Source organism: Melanaphis sacchari, unplaced genomic scaffold (genome assembly GCF_002803265.2).
Source record: "Melanaphis sacchari strain LSU unplaced genomic scaffold, SCAv2.0 Contig0_pilon_pilon, whole genome shotgun sequence".
Lineage (NCBI taxonomy): Eukaryota > Metazoa > Arthropoda > Insecta > Hemiptera > Aphididae > Melanaphis > Melanaphis sacchari.
In genome coordinates, this window is record NW_020270366.1 from 613,758 (window position 1) to 623,973 (window position 10,216).

The 10,216-nt window shown below is 33.9% G+C and overlaps 2 protein-coding genes across 2 annotated transcripts; both read left to right on the forward strand.

Annotated features, from left to right (window-relative positions):
* Positions 1-3,453: 3,453 nt before the first annotated feature.
* Positions 3,454-5,687, forward strand: LOC112598315 (B9 domain-containing protein 2-like). Its single transcript, XM_025344727.1, has 5 exons — positions 3,454-3,521; positions 3,607-3,840; positions 4,390-4,515; positions 4,728-4,862; positions 5,418-5,687. The coding sequence occupies exons 2-5, from the start codon at positions 3,753-3,755 to the stop codon at positions 5,594-5,596; spliced, it is 528 nt and encodes a 175-aa protein (XP_025200512.1). The 5' UTR covers positions 3,454-3,521; positions 3,607-3,752; the 3' UTR covers positions 5,597-5,687.
* Positions 5,600-10,216, forward strand: LOC112598306 (tectonic-1-like). Its single transcript, XM_025344715.1, has 6 exons — positions 5,600-6,187; positions 6,354-6,542; positions 6,640-6,856; positions 6,930-7,138; positions 7,433-8,083; positions 8,760-10,216. Exons 1-6 carry the CDS (start codon positions 5,600-5,602, stop codon positions 9,261-9,263), a joined length of 2,358 nt encoding a protein of 785 aa, XP_025200500.1. The 3' UTR covers positions 9,264-10,216.

Here is a 10,216-nt window from a genome sequence, read left to right on the forward strand (position 1 = left end):
CAAAATTAACCATCAATTAGACTTCCCACGCGGCATACTTCCATTGAACTCTATATGATAATCGGAATGCTCACCAGTCATAAGACCAATGTAAACATAACCGAGATAGCGTGTTGTGAAATAAGCAATATGAAATTCTTCGTGTTAATCTTATCACATAGTTATATGAATTGATTACCAATACATTTAAATTCGTTGTTCGTTTAACGTTTTGACTTTTGTTCCGCCTTCTGCGTTCTCAAAGTTTTAAAATAATTAAAATAGTGTACCTACTGTGCAGTTAAGACTAAATGGTGAATTTTGTAGTGCCTTTAATTGTGCTAGCTCTAGTGATGTTAGAAAGACTTGTCATTTCACAAGTTATAAGTTATTATATGGTGTTATTATTTACCATTGATATTTTTAAACAGATTTATCTATTATTTTAATATTTAAGGTTCCTCTTAAAGATAAAGAGAGGCTTAAAATAGTATGCTGTTCAAGGAGATTTTAAACCTAGTTCCAATACAATCTTATGTAGTTTATATTTCAATGAAACTGACTTCTATTCAGCAGTTGTAAGTGGAAAATGTTAATAAAATTTGCCAAAATAACTGTATTTGATTTCCAAATCATTTAACTCAAAAATAAAGAAAGGAGAATTCTGCAACGAGAAGTAAGTAATATACATAATAAAACAAGTATTTATATTTTTATATTATTACATGGCTATTATGTATTAAGAATTTTGTGTTCTTGATAAAATTGTTGGATATGTATTTAAGGACACAACCACAACAATAGCCGTCAAAATAATGAAATATGTTATCTACTTGTAAACAGAGACAAAGTTTGTAGACATTTGGGACAGACAAAATTAACTGGGAAGAATTAGAAAATACAAATGATTTACTAGAGATAAAAGGATTTGCAACAGAAATTAATTAGAAGATAAACTAGTATTCGCGTGAAATGTTAAATTTATTAAAAGTAATCACTTAATTGAGATACTGTAGATAGTTTAAGAACAATTTGATCTTCTACCTTGCTTATTTAAAATGAAATGGTTAATCTGTAATAATGCTGGCAGAAGTACACGTAACTGAACGAAGCGCACAACAGCTATATATATATATGTATTATATATAAAAATAAATGCTTCACGTATTATACGAATTGGTGTGCCGCAAAAATTTTGTAGAAGAAGAAGTGTGCTACATTGTTAAAAAAGTTAAAAACAACTGGAATAGACCATAGCTGGAATATCTAAATAACACATATTTAACCATATTATTTACAATATAGTACAGGAATATTATACAGTTTAAAGTTTGAACTTTTGAAGCCATAATAACGTGATATAAAATTTGAGCATGTGCAACAGTACCAAGTCCACTAATTATGATAAGGCACTACATATTATTATGTCTTTATAACTAAGCGGACTTGGCACTGTTAGGCATGTGTTAACTTTTTATCTTGTTATTATGACCCGCTGTGATAACAAAAAGCCCCAAATATGTTTGGACTTGAAATTAATTATTATATTAAGAGAATGTCAGCATAAAAGTAAAGCTATACGACTATACAACGCTTCAGGAATAAAGACTTCAACAGATAAGTCATTAGCCAAAAGTTACATTCATATTAACGTTGGATACTTTTTTTTTTTAATTGTGGGTTATTCCTTAATTACAATGTCGAAATTCATTATTATTATATGTTTTTATTATAAAATTTTAGTAAAAATAAGTACCTAATAAATAGATAAAAATGACAAAAAAAATTACATATATAATTTCAATTTCTCAACAAGTGAAAATTTAAAAACTACATAATTATAACAAATAAAATCAAAAGACAAACTAATTAATAAAGTCATCATTAGATATAAACAGAATATCTTAATAGCTGAGTATGTATATATATTTAGACTTAATAATTAATAAAAATAATTTTATTGAAGGAAAAAAAATAGAGTAAAAAATTTATAAATCAAATCAATTTATGAAATAAGCCTAGGGGCTGGGACTCATCAATTTTTGACTCTCAAAACATGGTTGACCATAATATGCTTAACCAGAACATCTTTCAAAATCATTGAACTCAATTGATTAAACTTATCTTATAGTATTAATGTATTATATACCTACGTAGGTAACCAATGTATAGTACCTATATGAAACACTACAGTCAAGCAACAAATGAAAACAAATATACCTACATAAAAAAAAAAAATTATATCAAATTAATTTTATTTAAAATCGATAAGTAATTATTAACATAGGTAACATAAAGTTGACCAACATTTCAATGTTTAAATTTATTGTGGTAAATCAAATAAAAATTGAGAATTTTGAATTATTCTATTATAATAATGTTTATTGATTTATTTATTAACTTATCAGGTGATTGTTTATTAATTATTTCTATATTTTAACGATTACGTATGCAAGTAAGTTAGTGATAATACCACAATTTTTAAGATTTAAACTTACCATGATTAATAGCTGAAAACGAATCAGAATAACTAAATACAAATTCGGGAAGACGTGTTGCAGGTATTGAGTGGATTCACAACAAATATGCGATGAGTACAACTGCACTTGTACAATAGAAGTTAGTTCGTAAGAGACTTGTTGCTAATGTTGTCTAATCTATAAAAAGAGCTTAGATATTAATGATTAAATTAAGTGTTTAATTATCAAGAATTCAAATTAAGGTTTAATTTTTTGTACTATAATTGTGATTAAAATATAATAAACTCGAAAGTATAACTAGAGGTAAAAATAATAATCAAATTTTACCTGTAGACTGTAGAGGTACTATGTGATATATATTATATCAATAACAGTGTCGTAAGCATGTCCCAAAAAATATTCATAAAAAATAGTGTATACGAATAAAATTATTAAAGTAAATTTTATTATAAATATCAATTTATGAAAAGCATGTTACATACAATATTAATAATTAAAAAGGAAACAAAAAATGTATTTAAAAAAAAATTATTTTTATATTAATTACTCGCAAAAAGGTAGCTTTCATGTTATGTAAAAAATCATCAATAATTGACATGAAAATTATATTATACATAATTGTATAGGTGTGTATACATTTTATGTTTGGGTTTTGGGTGACTAATAAGAATAAATTTGGTGGCAGATTACGTGTTAGTCCTGAGGGTTATGTGATGACACAACAATGTATCAAGTTTACTGATTTGTCTACCTCTACGGTACCTATCTGAAAAAAAATATCTTTCTCTATTACATATTTACATCATTTTCAGCACTACCTAAGTACATTTCATCTCTATTGTTGCATTAATGCAATATTGCAGTTCGTTTATTTTGAAGTATGGATAAGGGTCGCGGTTAAATCGGTCGCCTGGCAACAATAAATAACAACAACAACAACAACAATATGAAGTACATTTTATATTTTTTTTAAATGATCAACATGATAGCTGATTTTTGCTCGTATGTTAATGAACATATAATACAGTAGTACAGTACCTATATTTAAGTGATATAATCGCGGTAGTACAGTATTGCAATTTTACTAAGTTTAACAGTACCTATAAACGTATAATAATTTTCTATTTTAAATGGTCATATTTTTTAGGGTTTTCTTAATACAATTTAATAAACGCCCAATTTCTGTTCAATTCCAATCTTTGATTAACAACTGTACCTACAAGAAAAATCATGCACACACCGTGATGACTTCAGTGGAGCTGACATCGAGTAGCGGATCGCGTACGCACCGTTATGGCTGAGCTTTTCATCATCGGACAACTGTGTAGCGCCGAGCGGTTTCCTTCCAAGAGTTTATTTTGCAAATGGAGCGTTCATGCCGGTGAGGTTAATTTCTTAAAATGACGTATTCACGCTATTTCATTAAGATTGTTTTATAATTATTATTTATATCACCTTTTCCAAAAATAACGTACGCGCACTTGCATGGATTTATTATGCACACATAATATATATATATATATATATTGTATACTCTATATAAACATTAAGCAAGTTTTTTTTTTTACCAACCTATATACATGTAAATATCAAATGAGAACTGAGAGAAAATATTATTTTTCAACTAGAATTTAAATTAAATACCTATAGCATAGAATATACATTTTTGTTGGGCCGAAATTTAGTCTTTCTTCAGTAATAATTGTTTGTATTCACTATTCATTAATGATGATCACTAAAATTTATTATATTTTATTAATTATTTAATATACATATTACGTGTTTCGTCGTACACATGTGTAATATAATATTAATTATTATACAATATATAATATACTGTAACTGGGAAGTTTCGAGTCATTTGTTAATTAAAGCGGTTGATTTTAATTACCTATAATAAATGTAATTATAATTTATTCATTATTTTCAGGTACTAACTGGAAAATAATATCAGGTCACAAAGAAGGACAAACCCAAGTGGACTCGCCGGCTTATGATAGCCGCACTTGGTGGTGTCACCCGATAGACATTCACTTCGCGTCCAAAGGCATTCAAGGTATGTCATATTTTTACTTATTCGACCATATTTTAATAATATATTAATATAGTATGTATTTGAGTAGTGAGTACTCCTTATATTTGTTAAAATTACGTTCATTATTATATATTATATACATTATACTTTGTAATTTATATTTTATAATGAATTAAAAATAATATTATACTCGTATATTATCTGTGAACGTTGACATTGTTTTCCGTTCCTAGGCTGGCCTAAATTCCACGTGCAAGTTTACCACTACGACAGTTACGGACGTTGTGAAATCTACGGATACGGATTTTGTTACGTGCCTACTACACCCGGAAAGCACACAGTAGATTGCCACACTTGGCGGCCAATCGGTCAGTATATGATTATATTCATATTTCATAAGTTATAACATTCACAGAAAGTTAGAAACATATTGAAAATTAAGAACTTGAAATAATATATGAGTACCTAGTACCTATATATTATATACTAGTGAGCAGACCTGACTGTTGATTAATTATTTGCAAACCGATTGTGATCCAGATTCGATAAAAATCGGATTTCGAATTTAATAGGTTATATTATTAGTTTTGAGATAAATTATTGTTTTACTTTATAGTTTATAGAATCCAATCCGTGTTTAAAATCATAAAGTTTATATGATTTAGAACTTTGTATAAACAGAAATTATAAGCAATGTAGTAATTTAAGTATATTTAAAGTTTTAAAAAAAAAACTTTGCTTTTATATTGCTGGTTCTTATTTATACTCAAAGGCCAAATTAAACCAAATCTATTACCATTTTAATAGTTTGAAATCTGGTTTATGATTATCCCGATAAACATCACGAAATACATTTTAGTACACGTATGTTGAGATCAATATTGATCGTGGATAATAACTAATAAGCAATAACGACTTTGCAGGTAATCTTAGGGACGAGTTCCGACGATTCTTCCTCGGTGGCGGCGCCCAATTGAAATCGCCGGATTTCGTGTACTGCGGCACAGACCGGTACCGATTGCACACCGAATCACTGGGAACGGTGCGTTTCCGGTTGAACATAATTGCTCGGAACTTTCGGCGGTACGGAGTGGAGCTGTAAACGATGACCGGAAGTTGGCAATCGGCTTTTTTCACGATCGTAGCGTTGTTGTCGGCCGGCATTGGGTATGCAGAAAACGTCATGCCCGCTATCAAAGACTGTGTAGCGAATAAAACGTGCTCGATGCAACCAACAACGGTGACGGCTGCAACGGTGCCGACGACAAAAAATGTACTCAAAACGACCATTGTCGAAGGTATTAGCTCGCAAATAGTTCATTATGATGTCCCTGGAAGCGATTCCAAAGGATCGACACTCAAGGACGTGATCTTGGTTGATGACAGAACCATCATATCAGTTGGCAGCGACAAGATTAACGGTTCTAAAAACGCTACTTCTAGCACTTCAAATATGACTGTCATTGTTAAACCTCCCGTTGAAAAAACTAGTGCAAAGACAACCGAAACAAATTTTCTAGTAATAAATACCACCAATACTACCAGTGCTACCATCACCATCACCGCCGCCACCACCACCGCCAACACCACTGCCATAACGGAATTTACTAGCGTCTCACCGCCGAAATACTTATCCGAATACGGTGCCGTCGTACATTTCGTTCTCAATAAATATTGCCACTGTGATCTAATCGTAAGTACATTTTCGTTTTTTTTTTAATAACATATTACTGTGAAAAACTAAATTAAAAACTCTATCTGTAAAGCTACCCACTATATCTTCTTCCTATTTAGGGTAATTTCCTTATAGAATCCATTATATAGGTGTGAACGTTATAATATTATACCTATTTTTGTAGTACGCCAGCTGCGACATAAACTGTTGTTGCGACACAGATTGTACCAATCACGATTTAAAGACGTTCACATTGTGCACCGATCAACCCAAGTCTACTTTAATAAAGCAAGAATCGATCTTATTCGATTCTTTGTTATTTTACGTAGTGATTGAAAACGTACCATCGGATTATTTCTATCCCGAACGAGACGTAAGTCTATACATTATTATATATTTATATATAAATAATATTAGTCTATAAATTTAATATATTGTAAAGCTATACGTTTCGATACCGTATTTCACAGACCATTGAATCCGAAACGCAAGTCATAACTTCTCTTCGTAAACGGGACGTGTTTACTTGGCGTAATGAAAAAACTATTAGCAGACATCATCATCCTTACACTTTTACACTTAGAGTGGATTCCTCTGTATTCAACAACTACGATCTTACTTACATGTCTTTACGATGGATGTTCAACATGGTTTCTAATGTAAATTATTCCGAAATAAAACCATTCGGTCAGTACAGTTCCCAATGTATATGAGTGGAGAAAATTAACTTATAACGTTAATACAATTTTTCTTTTATCAGGATTGAAAAATAGCGCTCTCGATTCGCTGTGCTCCGTTGAACAGCCCGTTGAATATTTGAAAACAAAGGAAACAAACTGCAAGACGTTCGTATCTAATCTGACGGAAATTTGTAATAATTATTCATCGTTAAGCTTCAAATTTTACTATGACGAAAAAGGGCTGTTCAAAGTGGTACAACCCATTTACAATAGCGTTCACAAGACCGAGGTAATGATTCTATATTAATGTCTCTGTTGTTTATTTAATTATCATATTTACGACTTTACGAGTATTATTATATTACGGTTAATTTCAAGGAAGTTAATGAAACCGTTTTATGAAAAATACCTCTTAGTTTACAGCCTATTTTAAAAACTAAATTTCAATGTATGATATGATATAAACGTATAAATTAATATATCGTAGTACCTACCGTTGAAAATGTGTATTAGTTGTTTTTTTCAATCTAATTGATTAATTATTAAAGAACGATAATAATTGTGAGACATTTGATATTTGCAGAAACTTGGTTTGGTAACCATCCAAGCGACAGCCCACCACCACTGCGTCTCGGTGAACGGATCGTCGTATGACTGTCAGATTGGGAAAGTTGGGGTAGGTACCAATGACGAAGACCATCTGCATCTTCCGTACTACGATCCTGTTTACTCGAGCGGTGTTTGTCGTCGGGCAGTCGATGCGGTCGAGTACTTAGTGACGCACAATGGATCTAGAGGCGTCCGCCATGTAGACGTACACTTTTATCACCGAGACGTGCCGGATACGGGCCGTCCCATCTACTTAGGCCAGAAATTCAGCGTTCGTTTCATTTGGGCTACGGTCCGATCAGTGAAGGAGTCGTACAAACGGAGTGGCAAACCCGGTTACATTACCGGGAGCCCGGTGTTGGTAACCATGACCAGCAGCAAAGATGTAGTGAAACTTCGAATCCCAAAGACGATGAACTTACCGAAACCAAACGAGTACGGTGTGTGCGGCGATGTTCATTCTACCGGACCCCGACAGTCCGTCAACTTTTTGGAAAGCGTCGACGTCCGGTGTCGCGTTCGAGTCCAACACCGGAGTCTACAATTAAACAAGAAACTTGAAGATCATACCACACCCAGTAGCGGCGTTTCAATCGTGGACATTTGTAACGATATTCAAAACGAAGTATGGCATATCATTTTTATCTATTGTATACGTATACCTACTTAAAAAAATAATTATATTATCATTATTATAATTAACAAGCTAGTCTGGTTTACTAAGTATATCAAAAAAATAAATAATATACTCAAAAACTTAGAACTAGAAGTATGGTCTGATTACGATCAAAAAAGTTCAATCGGTTTCCATATAATGTAAAATATAAATACACAATGCAGTGTTTAATAATAATATAATAATAAACCTAAATCGTAGGTACTAAACTTGTTTTCTCTCTGATCCGCACAAAAACAGACAAATTTGTGTTCAGCACAAACACCTAGCTAACCTCGTGTTGTTAACTTTAATATCGGAGTGAATTGAGCTATTATAATTTATAACGCTCAAAGTATATCACGAATTATCGTGGGTCCGCCATCGCGAGGACACAGATACACAGATAATGCGCTCTGGACTCGAGGCCTGATCACAGGTCTCTTCGCTCCCGCGATACCTAGGTAACGAACAACACCCGGTCGTTTCTGCTGAACCCCGTGCCGGACGGGAGAGAGATAAAAACGATTATTGTACTGTTAAGTCCGCCGACGTCTCATCGTCACTATTCATATACAAACGACGTGCCGTCATTATTGTTTTTTTTTTTTTTTTACTCATCGCGACGTCGTCGCGTGTGTTGCAGACGATGGCGGTGCTCGGAAATTACGAAGGCGCGCTAGTGGCAAGTCTGGGCGACCCGGACGTGTCCAGGTGGATACCGTTGGTCGTCGTCAAACCGCCCGCACAACAGTCGCCACCGCTGCCCGAACACCAATCGTGCCCGGCCGTGACGGACGGCGTGCACATACAGGTGTTTTACTCGCACGTGGGCCCGTTCGACGGCCCGCAGGCCACCGTTCTGGGCGTGCTGGCCAATTACAGCGCGTCGGCCGTCGCCGTTGGCGGCGATCGACCGGCGGTCGCCGAAGTGCCGGTCAGGGTCACCGTGGTGTTCGTGGACCTGACCCGGCCGCCCGTCCGGACGTTCGCCGAACCGCCCACGTACGAGTTCAGGCTGCCCGAAGACTTTTACTATCCGTTCTGGTCGTCCGGCGCCGGCCGAGCGTCGCGTCCCGTCCTGCACAACGTCTATTTCGTCGTCGGTTTGCACCTGTTATTGTCGTGCCTGCACCGCTGCGGGTCGTAATCGTCGCGCGCGCCCGTTTAGCGCGTGCTGCAGTGGGTACAATAAGAGACGTCGCTCGAGCGCTTCCTTTGCGGAGGACAAAAAGACAGCCCCTCCTCCCCCCCCCCCAAACAATCGATCACGACCAGCGGCTAAACGTTTCATTTACACTTGCCCACTTGACGTTTATTCACTTTTTTTCCACACTTAAACAGATATTATAATATGTCTACGCGGCGTAATGTTCACGGCGTAGTGTTATTATGATTCGACAATAATTTAACCGCAAACCTTTTCCCATTTTAGTAAATCGGTATACTCGTAATTTATAACGGAATGCAACTTTAGGGCATGTTATACAAATGACGCAGAGTTCCTACTTCCTAGTTGAGAGTTAATAACGTTATTAAATATGGAAAGTAATAACGGCTCAGCATTTTAAACAGACTTCATACTTGAAAACTTAATGTTGTTCGTTTGTGCGATCATCCTGGCTTTAGGGTTCATTATTAATTAGTCTACAAACGTATCCAATAAAAGATTTTGTGTTAAACAAATAAGAAATGACAGAACTTTTTTTTAAAAATTAATCATTTGCAAAGAAATGGCAATACTTCTCGAATTCCCATCTAAAACAGTTAAAAATTTTTTTTCAGCTAGGAATGCTAGGATTGATCATTGGTGATAATTTGGGGATAAATACTACACTTGAATTTTCTAAATCATTTTCGGCCACTCATTTTGTGTAGATTTTGTCAAAATAATAAAAAAGAAACACAAGTTCTTCCAAATGAAATTATTGAATCTCTATGAATTAAAAGAAACTATAATGGAGATATTGCAAAGAAAAAAATAGTAAATTAACAGGAATTTATGAAGAATTTACCTATATTTAATACAGTTCATTTATTCCATGTTGTTGAAAACTTTTCTGTAGATATCATTAGTGACATTTATGAAGGCATAGGAAATTA